This window comes from Equus asinus, chromosome 9 (genome assembly GCF_041296235.1).
Source record: "Equus asinus isolate D_3611 breed Donkey chromosome 9, EquAss-T2T_v2, whole genome shotgun sequence".
In the NCBI taxonomy this organism is placed as follows: Eukaryota; Metazoa; Chordata; class Mammalia; order Perissodactyla; family Equidae; genus Equus; species Equus asinus.
This window is the reverse complement of record NC_091798.1, coordinates 11,605,224-11,630,562: the sequence shown is the minus strand read 5'-3', so window position 1 is coordinate 11,630,562 and position 25,339 is coordinate 11,605,224. Positions and strand designations below refer to the sequence as shown.

Below are 25,339 nucleotides of genomic sequence, written 5' to 3'. Positions count from 1 at the left end.
GCACGCGGAAATGACAACCGAAACTGACAGGGGGAAATCTTACCAGCCTAAGCATTTAGGTTTGAAAGAAAATTAACCATATGAAGCCAGGATACATTGGGCAAGGGGGACAAGCCTGCAATTGAAAACCAGCCCCTAACAGAGAAAAAACCTCAGGAAGCCAACAGAAGGCACTAAAAACATACAGTGAACCTTCTGGAGAAAGCAGAGGATGTGCTGAGCTGATCTAGGGTCCAGCTGCCCTCGTGGTGGTCAGAGCACATCTCGAGGGCAGGCTGTCCTGGGAAGGAAGGACACCAGTGGCGTGTCCATGGGAAGCCACAAGCCTGAGGATGGTTTCCAGGTGCCGCTAAGATGCAGCTCTGAGAAGGGTAAAGCAAAGATATGCCAAGGGAAGAATGTGCTGGCTGCCCTCACACAGGGGCAGAACCCTCAGGAGGAGAAGGGCAGCAAATCAAGGCAGCCGGAGGGCCCGCGGCGGGTGTCACGGAGCCTACCTCTCCAACAACAGGACCTTTGCCCAGCGGGGAGTGCACCCTACAAGAGGAAGTGCCGCTCAGAGGGGAGGTGGTACAAGGTAACAAAACAGGCACCCGGATGGACCTGGCAGGTCTCAAAATTGCCTCTGGAGCAGTGTTTCTCAAACTCTGATGTGCTTAGCAATCACCTGGGGATCTTGTTAAAATGCAGACTCTTAGTGCGTCTGCGCTGGGGCCTGAGATTCTGCATTGCCAACCAGCTCCAGGGGATGCTAATGCTGCTCCTCGAGGGACCGCACGTTGGTAACCAGGTTCTAGACCACTTTCAAGGCAGAGAGAGGAAGTCCGGACCAGGCGGGCCTAGAGAAGCCCTCCCTGCGGCCCGGCCTCCTAAGAGGGCAATCCTGGGGTCAGAGTGGTCTACACTCTACAGGAGCCCCTGGGAGGAGGACAGTGGCTTTGTAAGCAGGCACCCTCTTGGAGGTATACAGCAGCTTAGCATGTGGGACTCTCTCAGTAAAGGGTTTCTTGGGGGAAAGGAGAGATCAGGAAAAGGGTGGAGTCAAGCGCTTAGTGTTTGGGTCCCCAGTACACCCAGGAACTCAGAATTTAGTTCACAGGGGCAGGAATCAGACAACGACCTGCTGCAAACGTGTCTAAAATGAATCCCGCTCTGCCCCACCCACCCCTCCACACAAGCTCTCTGCCTCCTTATTCCTCACCGGGAGAGGTGACTGCAGACTGGGACACTCCCCAGCTGTGACTCACCCTCAGAATCAAATCTGACCCCCCGAAGCGCGGGACTCACGAGGCCCCGGCCTCCGCCTCTGCCAGCCCCAGCCCACCTTCCAAGACGAACCCCATCTAGAGCCTCCCTCCTTCCCGTCTCTGGCTCATCTCCAGGTGTGTCCCCAACTCCACCGGTCCCAACTGTTCCAGACGCAGCCAAGTTTCTCTGTCCCCATCGCCTCGGCATTCTCAGAGCGTCTGTGTGGCCTCCCTTAGAAAGTGTACCTACTATCACAGATTTACGGCGGATGCCTCATCTCGGATGCTAACCTCCCATCAGCGCCCCTTTGTCTCCCCCTGCGGCGCCGAGCGCAGTGCCGGGCGCACAGGAAGTGCTGAGAAACTGAGCTGGGGGCAGCAGCCGTGCCCAGAGGGGGCGCCCAGTGCGCGGATACTCAGCTGGGCTAAGTGAGGGTCCCCCCGAAGAACAAGGGTCACCAGCACAGGCGCCCGAAACCCCGAGTTCAGGGCCGGGGCTGACCGCGGCCGGCGCCCCTTCCTTCCGGAGCCGCTCCACGCGCCCCTGCCACCCAGCCCCAGCGCCCTCACCTTGTAAACCTTGCCGAAGGCGCCGTCGCCCAGCTCGCCCACGATCTCCCACACTTCGTTGGGGTCCAGGTCCCGGCGGACGTGCTCATATTCGCGGGACTTTCTCTTCTCGAAGGTAGACAGGCGCAGGATGCGGCGGAAATTGGCGAAAGCCATGGCCGGGGGCGCGCGAGCCGGGGGCGAGGTGGCGCCGGCTCAGGCTCCGGCTCCGGCTCCGGCTCGGGCGGCCGCGAGGAGGAGGGCCCGGAGGACGGCGCAGCGCTCGGGGGTTCGCCGCAGACCCGCGCTTCCCCGCAGCCCGACTCCGGTCAAGTGCGCCCTGGGCTGCGTGCACCCGGAACCGCGCAGGCGAGCGCGGTCCCCGCCCCCCGCCCGGTCCCGAGCCCGGGGCTGCCTTGCGATGCCGGCTCCGCCCGCGCCGCGCTCCCGCCCCGCCTGCGAGCCCCGGGACGCGTTCCGGCCACCCGATCCCGCGCCGCCCACCGGCCGGGCTCCACCTGCCGCGCCCCGGCAGCGCCCGGAGACCCCGTAATTGGCTGCGGGTGCTCCCCGGCCCCGCCCGGCGCCGCAGGGCACTCTGGAAACTGTAGTCCCCCGCGCGCCGCGCGCCCGCGAGCCGTGGGCTGGGCTTTGGGGAGCTGGGGGGACCCCTTGGCGGGGCCGTCCCGGGTCCGGGGGGCCCGCCGCGCCGCGTGGCTCCCAACATTCCTGTGGGAGCGAGCGGGGAAGCGGGCTGGGTTTTCGCGAGCGCCCCGTGATTGTTGTCCGAGGGCCGAGAAGGTGAAGCGGTTTTCATCGTCAGGTCCGCCCGACGCCCCCGCGACGTTGCCCGGCCCGCGCCCACTCTACAGCGGGGACGCCTGGCGGGCCAGGGCGCGAGCCGCGGCCACACGTCCTGCCGGCGGGTCCCACGCGGCTCCTCGGCGCGCTGCTGCCTCCTAGCGCCCGACCCGCCGCGCCCCTGCGGCCGCGCTCGCTCCCCGAGGCCCGGCTGTCCCCGCTCGAGTCCTGCCTCCAGGGGCTCCCCCGCCGCGACCCACAAGCCGGCCAGCATCACAGGGCTGGGAGAAAGAGCTCCCTTGGGACTTACTTATCACATACTTCATGAGGGACCTTCAGATGTATGTTCAATTAAGCAAAAACTTTCTTATTCTTTAATTTCCCAATTTAAAAAAAACGAGCTCACTACAGATAGAACTGGTCTCGTTTGACCCCCGTGATCCGGGCCGTTCGGCTCGCTTGGCTGCCGCTGTTGCTGCCTGCGTCCGGGACACAGTGACACTTTTTTCTGAATCTACTAGGTGGGTTCCAAATGGAGAGTGCTGGCGGGTCGGCAGCCTGCAAAGCATATTATGGCAACTCTCCCTGAAAATCAATTCGAGCCTCAGCGAATGTCCACTCCGATAGGCCCCACGCCGCCGAGAACGTCAGTGCTGAAGTGTTCTCATCCGTTCTTGAGCAGCGTGCAACACCAAGTGTAGCTCTTTGTAAGTTTGTCAGCTCTTTGCCAAGCCAGTTCCAGAAGCCTGGGATGCGGGTGGTGATCCGCGCCGAGAGTGCCCTGACTAAGGGTTGCCCAGCGGTTTGAAAGGTCCCTGCAGCTTACTGAGCGCTGGAAATTGCGAAGGGTCTTCATCACTAAAAGGAGGACATGCAGCACAGACTCTCTCTCGCTGAGGAAGCCCACGGTCACCCGCCTAGGGCACGCTGAAAGGCAGGCCTCTCATTAGTTTCAGTCCATGTGACCAGCTCTGCAAAGGGGGTAGGGGGACAAAGGGGAAGCTTCCCCACGGGAGATGCGGGCTCTGATTTCCCCGAAGCTGTAGGTCTGGGGGTGAGAGGCCCAGCTTGTCCCCCGGCGGGCGCCAAGCCACCCAGGACTCTGTGACTGGCTCTGTGATAGCTCCAGAAACAACGAAATGAGAAACAAAAATGGGCAGGTTCCCTCAAAAACATGTTGAGTGAAAGAAGCCAGACACACAAGACCACACGTTAGATGATTCCATTCATATGAAATGTCTAGAAAAGGCAAATCCACAGAGACAGCAAGTAGATTAACGGTCGCCAGGGGCTGGGCGTGAAGTGGGGATTAACCAACTGTAAATGGTAAATTTGTCAGAAACCAACCAGAGAGGTTCAAGAAAGCAAAGCGACTTCTCTGAAATAACTTAGAAAAGACTGGTCAAAGACAACAAAAAAGACTCAGAGAGAGGAAACATAGTCACCAGAGACCATGAAAATAGGGGCATGCTATTAGGTACTGTGGAGATTCCGAAATCATTAAATGATATTTGGAACAAATTTATCTGAATCAATTTTAATGTACATGAAATGAGTAATCATCTAGAAGAAAATATAAATGATATATAAATATATAAACGATAAATAATCTGTAAAAGATACAGATAATTTCAGTAAGAAATAAAAAGCCATCCCGGTGGCACAGCAGTTAAGTGCACACCTTCCGCTTCTGCCGCCCAGGGTTCGCCACTTTGGATCCCGGGTGCGGACATGGCACCGCTTGTCAAGCCATGCTGTGGCAGGCGTCCCAAGTATAAAGCAGAGGAAGATGGGCAAAGGTGTTAGCTCAGGGCCAATCTTCCTCAGCAAAAAGAGGAGATTGGTGGCAGATGTTAGCTCAGGGGTAATCTCCCTCAAAAAAGAAAGAAAGAAAAAGCCTAAATAAACTAATACCCAATAAAGAAATGAATCCATAATCAAGTCTCCCCCACTGAAAGACATCAGGTCTATGTGGCGTTACAAATAATTTCTCCCTTTATATAAATTCTTTAAGAAGACAGAAAAAAAAGAAAATCTACTCAACCCATTTTATGAGATGAGTTTTACTACAACTAGATAAGCATAGAAAAGGAACATTGCAGATTACTCTCACTTATGAAATAGATGAGGAAAAAATAAATAAATCCTAGCGAGATGAAACCAGAGGTGAATACCAACATCATGACCCAGAAAGGTTTACCCAGGAATACAAGAAGGGTTCCACATCTGAAAAGCTGTCACTGTGAGACACTGCACCGACAAAGCGAGGAAGAAAATCGCAGTCTCAGGAGTCACAGAAAAAGCATGTGACAGTATTCTCAGGTTGGGTTCCCCCAGATGCGGCCCTGAGACAAGGATCTGAGAGCAAGTAGTGTATTTTGGAGGTGGTGGCAGGAGGCACCAGGAGGGAGTGGGGGGTCAAGACAGAAGAGGGAAGAAGCCAGTGAGTGCTGCACCTTGGAGCTGATTACTGCTGTGACCAACTGGGGCTCAGTCCCCTGGGGAATGCTGGGGATGCGGATGCAACACGCTTCGGAGTCAGCCCACGGAGAGGCAAGGACCTGGGGAATGTTTCCTCTAAGCCCCATCTGTCTGGCCAAGGGCTGCTGCCTGGGGCAGCACTTCCCCTGCCCTGCTGAGGGCCAAGAGAACACCCCTTAACTGAGAGATGGTACAGGGCTTTGCACAGCTTCTGCTTACAGTTCTTATTTCTTTTCCTTTCCTACAGCATTTGCTATGATCTCTAGTTTTGTGTTAAACAGTAACAGTGAAAATAGGAATTCTCGTCTTGGTCCAATATTTAATGGAAAGGAATGTAAAGTTTCTCCTCTAAGTATGATGTTTACAACAGGATTGGGGCAAATGAGCTTTTCACAAAAAGAAGTTTCCTGCTATTCCTAATGTGCTAATAGCTTTGATCATAGATATAGAACTTTATCAGATGTTTTTCTGCATTTATCATAAGTTCATTGTGTAATTGATCGTGTGGTTTTTCTCCTCTAGCCTATAAACATGGTGAATTGCATTGATTGAAATATTTTTGTATTCCTGGAAAGTAAATACTTCATCTCCCTTCAGAGAGGCTAAGTAACTTTCCCAAGGTCACACAGCTAATAAATGGCAGAGCTGGGATTAGAACCAAAGTAGTCTCATGCCAGAGTCTCTGCATCTGTTTGCATAACTGCTACATTCAGTTGCCTCTTGCTCATATATTTATATATTCATACTTAGACTGTTGGCTTTGGCAAATCTTACACCTAGGATTTTCATATCTATGTCCACACATCAAATGGGCCTATATTTGTCTCTTCTTGTGCTGACTTTATCTGATTTTAAAACCAAGATACATTAGCTCATAAAATGAACTGGACATTTTTTGTTCTTTTTTTCTATTTTATGGAATAATTTAAGATGGAATTATCTGTTCCTTGTAAGATTGATATATATCATAGTTTTTAATCTGTAAATTTCCAGTTACTAGCGAGTTTGAGCATGTCTTCATAAGTTAGTTAGATGTTTGCATATCAAGTTCTTGGAATTGCTGGTTCGTATTCTTTGCCCATTTTTCTATTAGATTTCCTGTCTTACTTTTTGATTGTAGGACTTTTTTGTAATGGTTTCTTATTGGGTTTAGACATTGCCAATGTCTTCCCTAATCTATCATTCATCTGTTAACTTTGCAAATTATCTCCTGTTGAGCAAAAATGCTTAATACTGAAGGAATTGGATCTATTTTTGGTCTTATTTTTTATTTAAAAAAAATCACCTTTATTGAGGTTTAATTTACATTCAATAAAAATGCACCCATTTTAAGCATAAAGCTCAATGAGCTTTTTTTTTTCTTTTTTAGGAAGATTAGCCCTGAGCTAACTACTGCCAATCCCCCTCTTTTTGCTGAGGAAGCCTGGCCCTGAGCTAACATCCGTGCCCATCTTCCTCTACTTTATATCTGGGATGCCTACCACAGCATGGCTTGCCACACAGTGCCATGTCCGCACCCGGGATCTGAACTGGCAAAACCCAGGCCGCTGAGAAGTGGAACGTGCAAACTTAACTGCTGTGCCACTGGGCGGGCCCCTCAGTGAGTTTTGACAAATGTATACACCCATGTAACTCTCCCCATAGTCAAGGTATGGAACTTTTCCATCGTCTCAGAAGATCACTTATGCTTCTTCACAAGTCAATTCCCATTCACACGTCCCGCCCCAGGCAACCACTGATCTATTTTCTGTCACCATATTGGAATCGTCTTTCCCAGTTTATCATGTACATGGCATATGGCATACGCCCTGTTAAGTCTGGCTTCTTTTTACTCAGCATAATGTTTTTCAGATTCATCATGTCGTTGCGTGTATTCGAGGTTCTTTCATTTTTATTGCTGAGTGGTACTCCATTGTATGGATATACCATAATTTGTTTATCCATTCAGCTATTGACGGACGTTTGAGTTGTTTCCAGTCTTCAGTTATTATGAACAAAGCTGTTAGGAATATTCCTGTACAAGTCTTTCCCTGGATATATATTTTCATTTTTCTTGGGTGCACCTAGGAGTGCAATTGCTGGATCATGTGCTAAGTATATGGTTAACTTGATAAGAAACTGTCCAAGTATTTTGCAAAGTGATTGTATCGCTTTACATTCCCACAAACGATGTTGCTCCAATCACATTGACATCGTCAGTCTTTTCATTGTAGCCATTTTAGTGAGTATGTAGTGGTGTCTTATTCTAGGATTTTGCCCTCAAGACATTTGACAAACCCTAGTACAGAGTTTAGGGAAAGAGGCTATGAAATCAGACAGAGAGCCAAGAGTCTCACAGGCTAAGAAATGAATCTGATCACAGACTGTGGTCTCCGAATACAATTTTCCATGAAATGATACTATGGCTGCTTGGGGAAGTGTCTTTCAGGTCTATGAGAGGAGATGTCTGCCCTCACATCATATCTGTGCCACTGTCTTGAAACAGAATGGACAGTTATACAGATGGCAAATATGCACATGTAAACATGCTCAGCATCATTAGTTATCAGAGAAATGCAAATAAAAACCACTGTATTGGTCTGGATAAGCCACGTCATGCTGCAAAAAAAAAAAACCCTCAATGTCTTGGTAGCTTAACACAACAAAGATTGATTTCTTACTCCCTGTAAAGAAAGCTACAGGGGCTGGCCCCGTGGTGCAGCGGGTAAGTGCGCACAGTCCGCTTCCGCGGCCTAGGGTTCACCGGTTTGGATCCCGGATGCAGACATGGCACCACTTGGTAAGCCATGCTGTGGTAGGCGTCCCAGATATAAAGTAGAGGAAGATGGGCACGGATGTTAGCTCAGGGCCAGGCTTCCTTAGTGAAAAGAGGAGGATTGGCAGTAGTTAGCTCAGGGCTAATCTTCCTCAAAAAAAAAAAAAAAAGAAGTACAAAGAATGTCACATCTATCTTAGTGAGAAAAAAAGATGGATCACCTACAAAATTATAACTTTTCTTGAGCATATCAGAGAACTGAGGTCACAAGGCAACCAAGTAATCAAATTCTAAAAATGAACAGTCTCCTGCAAGGAGAGAAGTGGCACACCAAGCATTTCACCTTTGGCAGAACATGGCTAAAAATTGTGGTCACCGTACAGGTGGTGGAGAAGAAAGCAAGTAAAAGTGTTAGGAAATAGTTAAAGGGAAAGTTTGGGCTACCATGTCAGTGTGGAATACCTGGACTTCCCAGATACAAGGGGTGACCACACGCATTCATCAGCTCCTTCCCGCAGGTCCCCTGGGGGCAGGGCAGCAGACTGGACAGTACCAGCTCTTGCTGATGCAGGAGTAAAGCAGGTGGCCAGTGGCTGCCAGGAAATCAGAGGAAGGCCTCATCGACTTCCCCAGAAGCAGCAAAAGCAAAAGGCTTCAAAGCAAAAGCTCTATGCTGCTGGGAGACGGGAACAACAACAAGATCGTCTATCTTTTTGGGTCGTCACTTGGGAACTCAGGCTGGCGGAGCACCATGGTGTTGAAGGTTACTGATTACCCCGGCACAGGAAACGAGGATTAGTTCTGCTATCTGGGGAGCCGCTTGTTACAGTAGTTGGCAGTACTCACCCTAACTGACACACTGGGAAAATACGGTTAAACAGCACATCTTTTATCTCCCTGCCCCCAGCAGCAATGGACCTCTCCCTATGTGGCTCCGTGTGAGTGCTGAGGGCACCTGCAGTCGCTTCCTCACGTGACGTTCTTTTTAGTGTTGTATACAGTTAATATTCATTTAGATTTACTCACACATTTTCAATTCCTGATACTCTTCATTCCTTCCTGAATTTCTGTATTTCTATACGGGATTATTATTCTGTGCCTGAAGAATTCACTTACTGGTGTTAATTTTCTGTTTTGGTGTGTATGGATTTAGTTTGCTAATGTTTTATTTAGGATTTTTGCATTTATTTATTATTTTTGCATGAGTGAGACAGATCTGTAACTTTCCTTGCCTATACTGACCTTGCCGTGTGCTGGTATCAAGCTTATGTGACTCAAAAAATTAGTTAGAGGGTTTTCCCTCTTTATCAATATCTGTAAGAATTTAGCAAGATTGACATTATTTTTCTCTTGAATATCAGCTAGAATTTACCAGTGAAGTTACTTGAGCCCAGAGTTCCTTGTGTGAAGATTTATGTTCTTTACTATTAATTAAATTTTATTAATGGTTACGGAAATAAAAGAAAACCTTGGTATGTTTCATTTTTCTATACAGTTTCTCACTTTATCCAAAAATATCAAGTTGATTGGCATAAAGTTTTTTTATAATATGCTCATCTTTTTAATGTGTAGCATTTGTAGATATATCCAGTTTTTCATTTCTGATGTTGGTAATTTTTGTCTTTTCTCTTTTTTGTCAAACATGCCAGATTTCTTGACTATTATGTAGTGCCCTTTTCAAGACAACCAAATTTTACTTTACTGATTCTACTTATCATATGTTTATTTTCTATTGTATTAATGTATCTCTCCTCTTTACTACTTTCTTTGCATTTATTTTGCTGTTCTGCCTAATTCTTTGAGATAAGATGAATATTAATTAATTTCAGCTTTTCTTTTAATAGTCATATTTTAGGGCTATAAATTTTCCTCAAAATATTGCTTTGGCTGCATCCCATTTTGATATACAGTATTTTTCTTATTTAGCTTAAAATATTTTCTAATTTCCATAATGATTTCTTCTTTGATTCATGGGTTATGTAAAAGTATATTTTAAAATTTACAAACATGAGGCTTTCTAATTGTCTTTGTAATTGAGTTCTAGCTTATTAGTGGGCAAAGAATGTGTATTATACAACTTGAGTCTTTGACATTTGCCAACATTTGCTTTATGCCCCAGTATAACATCAATTTCTGTATGTATTCCATAAGCTATTGAAAATAATATTTATATTCTGCAAGTGTTGCATAGTTTTGTATATATGTCCATTAGGTCAGTTGTTAACCATATCATTCAAATATTCTAAATCTTTATTGGTTTTTCTCTGCTTAATCTACCAGTTATTGAGAGATGGGTAGTTATACTTTCTGTGGGTTAGTGTATACTTTCTTTTATCTCATTCCATTCTTTTACTTTTAACCTTTCTGTATATTTGGGTTGGAGATGTGTTTTTTGTAAACATATAGTTTTTCATTTAGTGCTATCATCTTTGCTTTCAACTCGAGTCCATTTACATTTAATATAATTGCAAATATACACAGGTTGAATACTCTCTTACCTGTTACTCTCTATTCGTCACATTCCCCCCTTTGGATTGTTAGTGCTATTGTTGTTGTTATCCCATTATCCTTGTACTATATTTGGAATTTTATATTCTGTTTGTTCTTTTAGTGATTATCCTAGAAAATATAATCTTAAATTATCAACATCTAGACTTTATGCCTTTATCATCCTCTTAGATAATAAAAGGAACTTAAAACATTTTAATTTCATTTTCCTAGTTCCCACCTTATGTCATAATTGTATTGCATTTAAATTTGATGTTTAAACTCCCTATGACCTTGTTATTATTTCACCCCATCAATGTTTACTTGGATTTACCCACACATTTTTTCTACTTTGTTGCTCTTTATTCTGTCTTCCATCTCGGATTTTCTCTCTGGGATCATTCTCTAACTACTGTAACTTCATCCTTTAGAATTTCCTTTGGGAAGGTCTGCTGGTGATCATTCTTGTTTGTTTGTTTTTGTCTGAATACATTTTTATTTCATCCTAATTTTTCTTTTTTTTTTCTTTTTACTATAGAATATTTCAAACATATTCAAAATAGAAATAATAGTATAAGGTACCCCTGTGTACCCACGTCAGATCAGTCAGTTCACTTATGGACAATTCTGTTATAGATACATCATCACCCCTGGGCCTGGATTTTTTTTGAAGCAAATCCCCAACATCATATCATTTTATCTTTTTAAACAACACACACATCCGTTACCACACCTAATGTGACAGCCAGTGTTCAAATTCCTCCATCATCTCATGCTTCTTGGTGAGTTGCTTGTTTTTGTCGGCTTTTTAATACACAATCCACTCGAATTCAAGTCCAAATAAGAAGCCCAACATCTCTTTTTCTTTTCTTGTAAATTTTTATTGAAGAAGTGGAGTCGTTTTCTTTAGAGCTTCCCACAGTCTGGGTTTTGCTGATTGCATCCCCCTAGTGTCATTTAACAAGGACCTCTGCTGTCCTCTCTCTTTCCTTGATTTATATTTTCTGTAAGTTGATCAAGTTCAGGTTTGATTTTCCTTCTCATTCTCTTTTTAAAATTAAGGTGAAATTCACATAACAAAATTGCTCATTTTAAAGCATACAGTTTGGTGGCATTTGGTACATTCACAATGTTGTTCAACTGTCACCTCTATCGAGTTCCAAAACATTTTCATCACCCCAATGGGAACCCCTGTATCCATTAAACAGTACTTCCCATTACCTCCCGCCCCCAGCCCCTGGCAATGGCTGATGCGCCTCATGTCTCTGTGAATTTGCCCATTCTGGATATTTCATATAAATGGAATCACACAGTATGTGATCTTCTGGCTTCTTTCCCTTAGCATAATGTTTACAAACTTCATCCGCATTGTGGCAGGTATCATTCCCTTTTATGGCTGGATAACAGTCCACTGTGTGGACGTACTCCATTTTATTTGTAGGTTAATCAGTTGATAGACATTTGGGTCGTTTCCACCTTTTGGCTGTTGTGAATAGTGCTGCCAGGAACATCTGGTGCAAGAATTTGTTTGAATATTTGTTTTCAGTTCTTTTGGATATATATCTAGGGGTAGAATTGTTCAGCCGATATTGTAATTCTGTATTTAACTTTCTGAGAAATGTCTCCATTCTTGAAAGATAATTTTACTGCGTAGATAATTTTAGCTTGGCTGTGATGGTTTTTACACACAGAGATCACAGAGATATTATTCTACTATGTTTTGGTTTCCATGTCGTGAAAAAAAAAAATTGTTAATCTAATCATCATTCCTTTGAAGATAATCTTTCTTCTCTGATTGCCTTTAAAATCCTGTCTTTCTTGGGGCCAGCCCAGTGCCGTAAGGTTAAGTTCGTACACTCTGCTTCAGTGGCCCAGGGTTCACAGGTTCAGATCCTGGGTGTGGACCTAGCACCGCTCATCAAGCCACACTGTAGCAGTGTCTCACATAACAACGGAGGAATATTGGCGTGGGCGTTAGCTCAGGGAGAATCTTCCTCAAGCAAAAAGAGGAAGATTGGCAACAGATGTTAGCTGAGGGCCAATATTCCTCACACACACGCACACACACACACGAAATCCTCTCTCTGTCTTTGGTAAACTGCAGTTTTGCTCTCATGTGTACACATATGTATTTCTTCTTATTTCAACTACTTAGAAGTTCAGGCTTCTGAGAGGCAATATAGCATGGCTATTAAGCAGCAGTGGTTGTTGCCAAAATATCTAGGTTCGTATCCTAATTCCACCATTAATTAGCTTAGTGACTTTGGGAAAGTTACTAAACTTCTGTGAACCTGTTTCCTAATCTGTAAAATAGGTATCGTAGTCTCTCCCTCACAGGATTGTTGTGAAGACTAAATCAGTTAATACGCTGATAGACTTGGAACAGTGCTCAGCACGTAGTTACGCACTGCTCACTTTGATGATGATGATGACTGCACTCTGTGGAGGGTGTTTTTCCTCGGTTTTGGAAAATTCTCAGCTATTATATCTTCACATTTTCCTCTACTTTTACTATCTTTTTCTTCTCTCTCTGGAATTCCAATTACATGTAGCTCAGGCTTTCTTACTCTGTCCTTCCTGCTTCCTAATCTTCCATAGTTCCCATCTCTTTTCTCTTGCGTAGCATTTTACAGTTTTTCTATTGACTTGCCCACTTGATCTTTGTCTACTCTTCTATTAAACCCATCCATTGAGTTTTTAATTTCAATTATTGTATCTTCATTTTTATAAATGAAATTTTTTCAAATCTTTTATTTTTTATAGAATCCTATTGCCTGCAGTCGTTTTAAACTTTTTATTACTTTAAAAAATAGTAAGCAGGGGCTGGCCTGGTGGCATAGTGGTTAAGTTCACACACTCCACTTCGGCAGCCTGGGGGTCACAGGTTCGGATCCCGGGCGTGGACCTACACACTGCTCATCAAGCCATGCTGTGGCAGCGTCCCACATACAAAATAGAGGAGAAGTATTGGCACAGATTTTAGCTCAGCAACAATCTTCCTCAAGCAAAAAGAGGAAGATTGGCAATAGATGTTAGCTCAGGGCCAATCTTCCTCACCAAAAAAAAGAAAAAAAAGTAAGCATAATTACATCATAATCTGTGTCCGGTAATTCTAATATGTGAAGTGTTTACAGTTCTGGTTCTGTTGTCTGTTGTTTCTGCTGCTTCTTGCTCATGGTGCATTTTGCCTTGCGTGTTTTCCTAGGAAAATTATTTCTGGGACTTCACTGAGCCCTAGAGGTGTGATGCTCTGGAAAGGATACGTGTTTACTTTGCTAGGTGCCTGGGTTTACTTTTTTCTATTCAGGGCTTGAGCTTTTTGGACCATGCTCATGATGTGAATTTGGGTGGCAGACATGAAGGGAGCTCTCTCTGGTTATACGTTCTCAGAGACTGTCATTCCTCTTGCTGCTCTGCTCAGTGCCATAGCAACATTCCTTCCAGTCTCTTGGACAAAGGGTGGAGGGGTGTGCTTTTGGTTTCTCCTTACACTGAGGGTGTAGCACCTTGACGTCCCAGCTCTTCAAATGGTGAGGCTTCTGTTAGACTCCCCACTTTTACTGTGGGGCTTTCTTTTGTACCCCCTCAACCCCCGCCTTTCAATAAAACCAAAGTTACTCCCCTAGGTGCCTGCCTGACTCCTTCTCCAGCTCTTCAGTGCTGCAGATGACTTTATCCCTAAAATCAGTTGTTAGTGAGGAAGTTTATCCACGTAACTCAGCCTATTACATTACTAAAATCAGAACTGCTTTGACGTTTTTTTTTTTTTTGAGGAAGATTAGCCCTGAGCTAACATCTGCCACCAATCCTCCTCTTTTTGCTGAGGAAGGCTGGCCCTGAGCTAACATCCGTGCCCATCTTCCTCTCCTTTATACGTGGGACACCTAACACAGCATGGCTTGACAAGCAGTGCATATCTCTGCACCCGGGATCCAAACCAGCAAACCTCTTGCTGCCAAAGTGGAACATGAGAACTTAACCACTGCGCCATTGGGCCAGCCCCCCCAAACTGCTTTGAAACAGTTTATATAACGTAGAAATTATTTTTTTCCTGATGGTTTTGAGAAACTTCTCCATAAAACCATCTGAGCCAGGTATCTTTTCTAAGCATTTCATCATTGATTACTTTCTGGTTATTGGTTGATTCGGGTTTCTAACTCCTTCATGAGTCAATTTCCCTAAAAGAATTATTCTATTTATCTTGAATCTGTGCTGTCCAGTATGGCAGCCACTAGCCCTATGTGGTTATTAAGCACTCAGGATATAACTAGTCCACATTGAGATGTGCCGGAAGTGGAAAATCTTCCACACTGGATTTCAAAGAGTTAGTATTAAAAAAGGGTTATACGATCTCACTTATATGTGGAATCTAAAACAAACTGAACTCATAGGAACAGAGGACATTGGTGGTTGCCAGAGGCAGGGAGGGAGGGGACCGGGTGAAGGTGCTCAGAGGGCACACACTTCCAGTTATGAGATGAGTGAGTTCTGGGCGTGTGACGCACAGCATGGTGCCCGTAGTTAGCAACGCTGTATTGCGTATGTACTCGAAAGCTGCTAAAAGAGTAGATTGCCAAAGTTCTCATCACAAAAACAAAAGTAATTATGTGAGGTGATGGATGTGTTAACTTACTGTGGTAATCATTTCACGATATATTCGTCTATCAAATCATCACGGTGTACACCTTAAACTTATACAATGTTATACGTCAATTATACCTCAAGAAAGCTAGGAAAAAAGGATTATAAAATAATTCATTTAAAAAATATATTGATTACAAGCTGAAATGATAATATTTCAGACATATTGGGTTAAATGTTATCAAAACTAATTTCACTTATTTTTATTTCTTTAAAAATGTGGCTACTAGAAAATTTTAAATTACACATGTGCTGTATTTGTGGCCCATATATTTACTGGACAGGGCTAATTCAGATTTTCAAATGATTGGCATAGTTGTGTATAGGATTCCTCTCTGTATTTTAACCTCTTCCATATCAAGAGTTGTTTCCTTTCTCATTCTTAATCTTTAAAATCTTTTTTTCTCCTTATCACACTTGTGGAAACCTGGTCTTTTCCTAAAACCAGCTTTCGCTCTAGATCTAACTATAACGTTACAGAAAACAGAGGAGACAGAGGAACATGTTAACACACTGGACATAAAGTCCGCAAAAACCAGAATGTTTCCCTCTACACAGCAATCTGGATTCCTCAACAAATAAAATGCAAGACGATAGATAGAAAGAGGGAACCTAAAGAGCTTTAAGAAACGGTCTAAATGTCAAACAGAGATCTGGTTGGGTTCCTGACTCGAATAAATTATTTATTAAAAGTTTGAAGAAACAATTAGGGAAATTTGAATGCTAACTAGATATGTGATGATATTAAGGAATGTTGTTTATTTTTAGGTATAATAACAGTATGTGGTTACGTTAAAAAAAAGGTCACTCTCTCTTTGAAATACGTATTCAAATATTTCCAGATAAGAATCACGTCTGAGATCTTCTTCACAATAACCCTGTGATGGTGGGGGTGGGGCTACTATAGACGAAACAACACAGGCCCTGAGCTGATCATCGTTGAAGCTGGTGATGATCACATGTGGGTTTCTTATCTGAATCCCTCTACTTTTGGAGATGTTTGAAATTTTCCATTATAAAGAATATAAAAGAGAAGAAGGCCCTGATTATACTACTGAGTATACTGCCTTGTTTTCTGGTTCACTGATTTGCACTTTGGTCTTTAAAAAATTCCTTCTCTTTGGTTTTACTTAGCTGTACTTATTCTAGGTTATTTTCGGACTTTTTCATGTATTTTTCACTTTCTCTTGTTTTGTAATAAATGCATTTCGGCTATAAATACTCCTTGGAGAACCACTTTGGCCATGTAGCACCGGTTTCATATGTGTAACGAGAGACTGTTCTCGTGCTCATTCTAAACAGTCTGTGATTTCAGCTGAGAACCAGCTGACTTCAGCAACAGAGGCGTCATCAAAGTAACAAGAGATTTAGGACAATAAATACCCACAGTAAGGCTGGAGAGCTGGGAGCAAGCAATTTCACCTTTGATGGACTGTTTCCCGCCATGTTTTAAGATCTTTGCTATCAGAGCTTCTCTCTTCCAACATTCTAGTTCCGAGGCAGAATTCTCTCTTCGACTTCAGGCTGCCAGAGCCTTCGGCTTAAAGAGCGCCAGGATGAAACTGAAGGAAGGGTCGTTTCTGTGGTACCTCTATCTGGACAAACTGTACTGCCTGTTATCCGTGAGGAACGTGAAGGCCCTGGTGGACTACTTCCACCTTCTGGATGTGCACCGCAAGAACACCCTGAATGGTCAGTACTTTCAGAAACGGGTCCTCTGGGTCGTTCCCTGGTTTTTAACTAATGTGCAGGAAAACTTGCAGAACCAGGAACTATTCTGTTAACAAATATTTATCTTCTAAATGAAGCACAGAGAGAACCTGCCAACTGAGACTAGAGCCCGGTGGCAGTTAGTGAGGAGGATCAAACTGCGGGCTCTGGGGTTTAACCCCGGCTCCACCCGTGACTCCTGGCTGGTTCGGAGGACACGTCATCACACTTTTTAAGTCTCATTTTCCTCATCTGTAAATGAGGCTTCTAATAATGGATTCCATGTCATAGTTGGGAAAAAAAGATAAGTAAGATAACGTATGGAAAACGTTTAGCACAGTGCCTGGCACATCATAAGGACTTAATCAGTATGTGTTATTATCCTCATTATTCCTGGGGGCTGGGCCCCATTCAGGCATTAACCCTCCAGGCCCCCTCAGCACGACTTGCCATCTGTCCAGTGGGAGGTTTGAATCAGAGGACCTGCAAGATCCCTTCTAATTCTCGGTCCTAGTGAGTGACCGAACATGCTGACGGTCTCGCCCCTGCTCCGAGTGCACAGACTAACTGAAGACAGTGGACACACCTGAGGTCCTTTTAGGACTGACTCTAGATAAGGTGTCCGATGCATTTGTTGTGACCTGAGAGAGAGAAACCTCATTGGTGAAGAAGGGGTTTCTTCCATAAAGATTTTTAAAGAGTTCATGCAATCTTTAAAGACACCTTCCTTTTCTCATAATTTCTTGCCTCAGTTTCTCTCTTTATGTATAGATTTACACACAATCCAGATCTTCGCAACAACCCAGCCCTGGTAAGGCAGCTGTAGGGCCCCTTGCTGTAAACAGGAGAGCTGGGACTGAGACCCAGGGCTGACTCCAAACCCACACTCTCAGTCTCCCGGAATGTCCGCTGAGAAGAGCCCATCTCCTGGAAACTCATTGCTCCCTGATGGTGCAACGCCCTAGGGGTGGTCACGCTCATGTCTGCTGCTCCCCAAGGGACTGGAGAGTGACCTGAAAGAGGGAAGCCATGGCCTTAAGTTTTGCCTTCGTGGGAGGTAGGGACTTACGGCCTTCGAGACTCGAGTGAGCCAGGGCCAGTGTTCATCACGTAGCTACTAAGTCCTACATCAAAACACTTCTCAGGGAGCAACTACACAAACGCCACTGCATATATAAGTAGTGTGTTGTTCCCAGGTGCTCATGCCCCGTGGGGAAGGAGCATGAAGAGACCTTCAGACCCCCCCAAATCACAACACTGTGACAACTGGTTCCCTGTGCTCGTAGCCGGCTTCAGTTGGGACCCCAGACTACATCAATAGGCTTTATCTATTCAGCAGAGGAGGCGGTTTCTGTGATCCATGGCAGGGGACAACCACATACAGACAAAGTCACACCTGCAAATCCTTGTGCTACCGTGGCAATTTGTGTACACAAGCTGTACAGCCGCCTGCCACTGTACAGACGCACCACCGTGTCTGTTTCTTTCATCTTCTACTCCCTAGGATGGGTGAGTAGTGAGTGGGATTCCAGGCAAAAATCTTCCCAGTTCTTTAGAGTATTTGTTCCTCTGATTGAATATGATTGAATATGCGTTGACTAATGCACAAAAGATACGGCTTCACCGTGGGAAGAGCAAGACTGTGGAGTCAGACGGACCGCGTCCGTATCCCAGCTCTGCCGCTCCAAGGGTGGTCCGCAGACCAGCAGCAGCCACGTCGCCTAGGAGCTTGCTGGAAATGCAGACTCAGTCCACCCAGGTTTCCTGACTCACAATCTGTATTTTTACAAGACCCTCAAGTGACTGGTATGTCCATTAGTCTGAGAAACACTGCAATGGACGGTTACTATCTGAGGCTTACAGTAAGGGCGTGAAATCGCTTTCCCTGTCGGGCTGTCGGGGTTCGAGGAGACGTGACATTTGAATGGCCCAACTCCAAGGCGCTCAGTAACGACCGTTCCTTACCCCGCAGCCAAACGCACTGGCTTGGTACAAGCACGAGGGCCAGTGATACTTTTATGGAGGAGGAATGATTTTTAAATTTCTCTTGTTTTAACTATCTCCTCAAGTGAAAGGCCCAGGGGAAATGTCGGCTTCTCCAAGAAATTGTCCTGGGTCCCCAGTGAGGCTTCAGCTCTGCCCCCCCCCCGCCCCGGACGAGGAGCGCTCTGTGCCTTCAGTTGGTGGCACAGACACATCCGCCGGCTCTGTCGTGCGTGTGAGCTGGGGTTGGGAAGCAAGCCCCATCCATTATCCCATTCTCCACATCCTGGGCACAGTGCTTTTCAACACAGCTCACGGGCAATGAAGGTTTGTGAACTGTGGAAGGTGTAGTGGCAAAGCCAGAAACAAAATAGTATCATTACTATTCCCAGGTCGACAAACTTCCAACATTGCTACCACTTAAGTGGCTCCCAGCTGTTTGCACTTTGCAACTGTTCCAGAATAACCAACCTCCTCATCTCCCCACCTTAACAGATGTGCTGTTCTATCACTTCCTTCACCATGTGACTACCTTGACACGGAGACAGATCAACATTGTGTTTAACATGCTGGACTGGAGTGCGATGGGTGAGATTGGTTTTGACCAGTTCTACATGCTGGTCTGCATACTGCTGGCACGAGAGGCAAGTAACAGGGCAGGACCTGAGGCAGAGGAGGCAGGGCTTGGCTGCTGCCCCCATCTTGCTAAAGGGAGCACTGAGTTAAGAGTGCATCCACATTTTCCTTCCTTTCACTCAAAACAGGAAGAAAAAAATGGGGGTGGGGGGGACACTTTTGGTTCCTAAATGGTCCAACTGTAACCTAGGAATTTCCAAGTTACCCAGCCTCTTTCCCCCCCCCGGGCTGCCCCTATTCACCCTCAGCCCACCCCCACTGCCTCTTTCTCAAGAACAGCTCTCACCCTGTCAAGTCCTCCGTGGACGCCCAGCCTTGCCTGTCCTAGCTGGAGGGTCTCCCTTGCCTCAGGCTCTCAATGATCCCTTTCTCAGAGAACCTTCTGAAGGGGATGAATGATGGGGATGAGAAACGCTCTTCTTTGGTCTCCCACCTTGCCTTGTACACATTTCTGGTGTGTATGTACCTATTTCCCACTCCTTAAAGAAAGGAGCCTTGTGTCTTCCTCATTTTCTCACCAGAGCCATGATGCTTCACGAGTAGATTTTCAGTGAATGTAAGGAAATGCAATCTAGTGAGCAGAATTCTGTCTCAACCTGCTCACTGCAGGCGGCCTAAGCTCCCCTGAAGGTAGATGCTGAAGCAGGCCCTGAGACACTCACCACACAGCCCTTTCGACCCTGAGCTGCTGTGATTTGCCTTTTGCTTTTCGGTCTCCAGGGAATGGACTAGTGACTAGCCAAGTCCCTCTGTAACAAGTTTACAAAGTAGCACCGACAACACTGTTCCTTGTCTTACATATTTCTCTCAACATAGAACCAGCTGGAAGAACAATTTATCTTCCGCCATTCCCGGCCCGTTTTTGAGCTGCTGGACCTAGATGGGGAGCTGAAAATTGGTGCGGACAACTTCCATATGTACAACTTTCTCTTCAACATTAAGAGACAGGAACTCAGAGAGCTCTACCATGACTTTGACATCACTGGTGACCGTGTAAGTGCAGACCCTGGGGCGGGGCCTGGCAGCCTCTCTGTCCAAGGCAGAGGACAATGTCCTACTGCTTACAGTAGAGACGGGTGAGGAGGAGGTGGGAAAACCTGCTCGCGGCATGGCACTGGGATCAGAAAGACTGAAGAGCTTTACAGGCCTGTGGAAGAGAGAGGGCTGAAGAACTAAGTGCTACATCATATAATACGGATGCAAAGTCACAGAAGCTTAGAGAAGGACATTCTGGCTAGAAGTTTAGATTAGAGACGGAGATACGGCAGCAGTTGGTGTTGGGGGAAGGGTTCATAGATTTGAATAGGAAGAAATCCTATGATGGGAACGCATGGGCAAAATTCTAGGAGAAAACAGCTATGGTGAAGACAGTGAATTTGGCCTAAAGAGGAAGTCCATGTGGGGAAGCCAGTGGGAGCTAAGGCTGACAAAGCCGGGTCACACTGTGAAGAACCTCAGATGCCAGCCTGAAGTGTCTGGACATGACACAGAAGTAAGAAAGTGACCCCGGGGTCCTTTAGAGTCTACAATCGACTCTCTGTCCTGGCTCCTAGACTACAATCAGAGCATAATTATGTCCCAATTACTGAGCCTCTTGAGGTTTCCAAGTTTTTAAATGAGAAATGATTACAATCCTGCTGTTATCTGAAATAAAGTATCAAATCTTTCCTGAAATAATTTTTCTTTTTTTTCCCCCAACAAAAGCTTCTTAATTACAAGGAATTTAAGCTGTTTACTATGTTCTCCATGGACAAATACCAAGAGAGGCAGAAAGCAGAGAAAGAGAAAGAGAAAGACAAAGACAAAGACAAAGTTCTGCTCAAAAAGAAAAGGTCACATCAAGTTAACATGAGCCCAAACACGTCTTTTTGGAATAAATGGATCAGGAAGTAGAATATAAGTAATTACAACTGTTAACATGTCTAAAAATAAATTTAGAACAACAAAGTAGATCTCTTTACATTGACTTTTACATGTGAAGGGTTCGAATGGGTGCTCCTCGATCCGCAGGTCCTTTACTTTAATAACCTGCTGACTCACACTAATGTCATGTGAAGTAACCGCTTCCTCTTTGTCAACACGTCCCAGTTCTGCTGCTGCTGCTTTTCAGATCAACCCTGTTCACTGGGTCCCTGCGCTTCCAAATAATCACCAACACTGGAGCTAAGCAGGGGAAAGACAGTGACGCTGCCCTGATCTTTGTCACTAGTGGTCCGATATTTTCAGAGTCTATCCTCCCAAGCCTTAGGCTAAAATCACCTGGATGCAAAACACCGCGAACTGGCAAACGGTAAAGTGCCTCTACCTTAAGGGAAACTGACTTTTAGGGACTGCGTTCTTCCTAGAACCTGAATGACCCTCTGACGAGTTGGGTGCTTGAGCAGCTGTGCCACATCTACTAGTATAAAGGAATTATTATATGCCTTTGCATAATTTTAATTCTCATATAATGAATGCCTTGAATTACTTGACAACGTTTCTAGCAGAGAACTTGTGACCCCTCCCTCCTTGACTGTATGTGATGTTAACGATGAGAGCTACCACATAGTAAGTCCTTGCTGTGGGTTAGGCAGACGCATGACTGTTTATCCTCAGAACCCTGTGAATTGCTGTTATCCTCAATTCACAGATGAGGAAATTGAGGTCTAGAGAGGTTAAGAACCTTACCCAAGAACATGTGGTTCACTGGATTCCAATTCAAGGTCAATCAGACGCCCGTGCTTACAGCAAGTGATCTGAGTGAGTCACTTCAGTTTTAGCAGATTCTGCTTAAGTTTTAAGCTAGCATTTCACTGGCTCAGAAATCCCTTCTGCTTAATGTAAATTACCACATCGCACCACAAATTTCTGAGGAACAAGTCTGGCAATTAAAGAAATACAGCTCATTTACTATAAACCAAGGATTTCTTAAGGATACATTATGCAATATAACTGACCATAAGGCATTCAATGAGTTCCAGGGTATCTAATCATCATCAAAACTCACTTTGTCAACATGGAACAGACAAGAATATGCTTACCTAAGATTGTTATTCATTAAGTCAAACCTGTAATAACAGAAATCATGTTAATTACTATGAACACTCTATATTTACTCTAATAGACATGGGATTTTGATAACACACTTAGGAGCATGAGTAATGTTCAGCAGCCACAACTTTTCTCTCTTCCCCACAATGGTACTATAAAACTGAATGAAGCAAGCCAAAAGAAAACCCCAAGTCACCTGGCTTCTCATTTCTGGTTTACACATGGGGACAACAGTCTCTCTCTCAAGACAGATTGTGAAGACCAGAAAGATGCAAAGCACCTCCCTTAGAACCATGCTCTTCTCTCCCCCAGCTTTGGGGAAGTTTGCAGTTACTCTCCAAGGACAATACTCTCCAGCAAGCAAGCGTAGACCTACTCCACCTACACAGAGTACTGTACCGAGAGACTCTTGCTGTCTGGCTGCAAAATGACAGCTGGAGATTAGCCATTGTTTCAAACGGCCTCGCCACCAGCTTATCTCGGGATGGGTTTCTGCCTCTCTTCTGACAGCCGAGATGGCTCTTGCTAACAGACAGCCTTAGGATCCAGGCATAGTTCTGGGAGGAGAGGCTACAATGAGGTCTTAGGAAGGCTTTTCTTTCCCCTTTTCTGAGGGGGACACTCCTGAGATACATCAAGGGTAACCATGGCATGTACAGTTTTTTCAGACTTGGTCTCTAAAGCAATGAAGATACTATGTCTTTTTTTGTTTCAGAATGGGGACAGGGAGGGAGGAGGTATCGCCAAAGATAATAGGTAGAGTAGGTTTTAATTTTGGCTCAATTTCAAACTAGAATTTAAATGTCTTAAATTGTTTATTTAATTATTTAAAATTAATTTTATTTATTTTTTTTTAAAGATTTTCCTTTTTTTTCCCTTTTCCTCCCCAAAGCCCCCCAGTACATAGTTGTATATTCTTTGTTGTGGGTCCTTCTAGTTGTGGCATGTGGGACGCTGCCTCAGCGTGGTTTGATGAGCAGTGCCATGTCTGCACCCAGGATTCGAACCAATGAAACACTTGACCGCCTGCAGCGGAGCGTGCGAACTTAACCACTCGGCCACGGGGCCAGCCCCTAAAATTAATTTTAAATAAATATTAATTTAATCACTGAAGTATCAGGAATGAGGAGGTAGCGTAGTTTTCCCCTCCTCCCTGGAAATCATCAGGGTGACTATATAAGGTATTACAATCAACTATTAGACTTAGAAAAATTCCTTTTAAGAGCATTTTCATAAACTAGGTGGTTCTGGAATGGAATCAGGAAACTGAGCATTTAGCTGTGATGAGCCCAAACTGAAACTTAGTATAAAAACTAAAAACTCAATTGCACCAGTAAAGGGACACTCTTTTGGGACTAAGAGTACAACAAAGAAAACCATCTATCAATGTCCACTTTGGGGCATTTTTTTCTCCATTACATTATGTGACTTAAAATTTTAAAAAATGTGTGTTCATAGGTATGCGTGTAGATGGCTCAATGAAGTTTCATTATTTCCACAGTGAGTTAATCCACTGTGCTTTTAAGGGTGGAGCTTAGCCAAGGACATTTAGAGACGTTCCTGGACAGTAGCAACACTCTACATTATTGCTATGCCATAGTCACATCGGAATTCCGTGGTCACCATGTGTGTGTTTGTTCAGGGGCCTAAGCAACAGGAGAGGAGCACTTGCAGGGGAGGTGAATGGCAGGCTTGACCGAAGAGATGACGACAGTTTCGGCCCAGGGCCATGGCACTGGGTCCTCCACAATCTGTATCACCTACAAAGACGACAGAATTTGAGAGGAAGCTAACTAAGCAGAGCAAAGTCACTTCTCTTCCACTAGTCCTCAGCTCTTATGTATTACCACCACATGCCTCATGCCCAAGACAAAGACTAGAAAAGGCCAAACCACTTTGCTGAAACTTGCTGAGATGGGCAGTTAGCCACTGGAGCAGCCCCACAGAGCCAGAGAATAGAAATCACGGAGACTGGCTGACAGCACGGGAGGTTATCAGCTGCACTCCTCGGTTTTTCTCTTTTCCATAAGTAGAACTACTAAATCATGAGAGTTGGAGGTGGACACAAAGTATATTTGCTAATTGGTCCAATTAACAAAAAAAGAGCATTAAAAAACTATAGTCTTAAAAACTGTCATAAAATAAGAGTGATTTTTTTTTATGTCAATAGGAAAAAGACACATGAAAACTATCCAGTAATTAGTCTCAGGAAAAGTGGGATAGCTAGCTATCTGGAAAAGAATAAACCGTGGCTGCTACTCTATTCCTTGCACCAAAATAAACTCCAGATAATGAAACCATAAAAGAAATACTAAAAATATGAGAAAAAATTTTTTATAAGCTCAGAGTGGGTAAGACCTTTTGAAGAAGAAAACCCAGAAGCCACGAAATACAAGACTGATAGCTCTGACCATGCAAAACTTAAAATTTGCAAATGATAAACTACATAAAAACAAAAACAAATGATAACGTGAAAGAAAGTGACTAATTGCCTTAGTATAGAAAGTGTATTTACAAACCAAGAAGATAAAGACCAAAATGCACCAGGAATATGGGCAAACATAAACAGACAATTCACAGTAAATAAATACAAATGGCCTTAAAATATATAGTAAAATGCTAAACACTCAAAGAAAAAACACAAAGTAAAACCACAGAATGCAGATTTTCACTTAGATTGTCAAAGATCAAAATGTTGGTCAGGGTATAAGGAAATAAGAGGAGTCATACTGCTATAGCATTAAACTGGTAAAATCTATTTGGGGGGCAATTCAGCATGTACTCTCTAAATGTATAAACCCTTTGACTAGCAATGCCCCTCCTCAGGAGTGCATTCTGTAGATACACAGACACGAAGACGGAGTTATAGAAAAGGACAGTTTGCGGCAGCATGATGTACAGCAGCAAGACAGGAAAGAGCCAAACTGACCAGAATTAAGAGCCTGAAGTAACTGTGGTCCTCCCAGTCCATGGAATACTACTGCAGCTATAAGAGGAATGATGCAAATCTAGCTCTACT

General features: G+C 44.6%; 2 protein-coding genes across 2 annotated transcripts in view; one reads left to right on the top strand and one right to left on the bottom strand.

Annotated features, from left to right (window-relative positions):
• The window catches only part of STK10 (serine/threonine kinase 10), a 105,858-nt gene extending 103,604 nt beyond the window's left edge, over positions 1 to 2,254 (bottom strand). Inside the window, exon 1 of the mRNA XM_044777670.2 lies at positions 1,818 to 2,254. Within this exon, the coding sequence (XP_044633605.1) occupies positions 1,818 to 1,973 (156 nt within the window). The 5' untranslated portion in view covers positions 1,974 to 2,254. The remainder of the gene's footprint in view (positions 1 to 1,817) is intronic.
• A 13,985-nt stretch (positions 2,255 to 16,239) lies between these two features.
• On the top strand, positions 16,240 to 21,323 carry EFCAB9 (EF-hand calcium binding domain 9). Its single transcript, XM_014850858.3, has 4 exons — positions 16,240 to 16,653; positions 19,150 to 19,298; positions 20,107 to 20,283; positions 20,995 to 21,323. Exons 1-4 carry the CDS (start codon positions 16,389 to 16,391, stop codon positions 21,181 to 21,183), a joined length of 780 nt encoding a protein of 259 aa, XP_014706344.1. The 5' UTR covers positions 16,240 to 16,388; the 3' UTR covers positions 21,184 to 21,323.
• Positions 21,324 to 25,339: the final 4,016 nt, after the last annotated feature.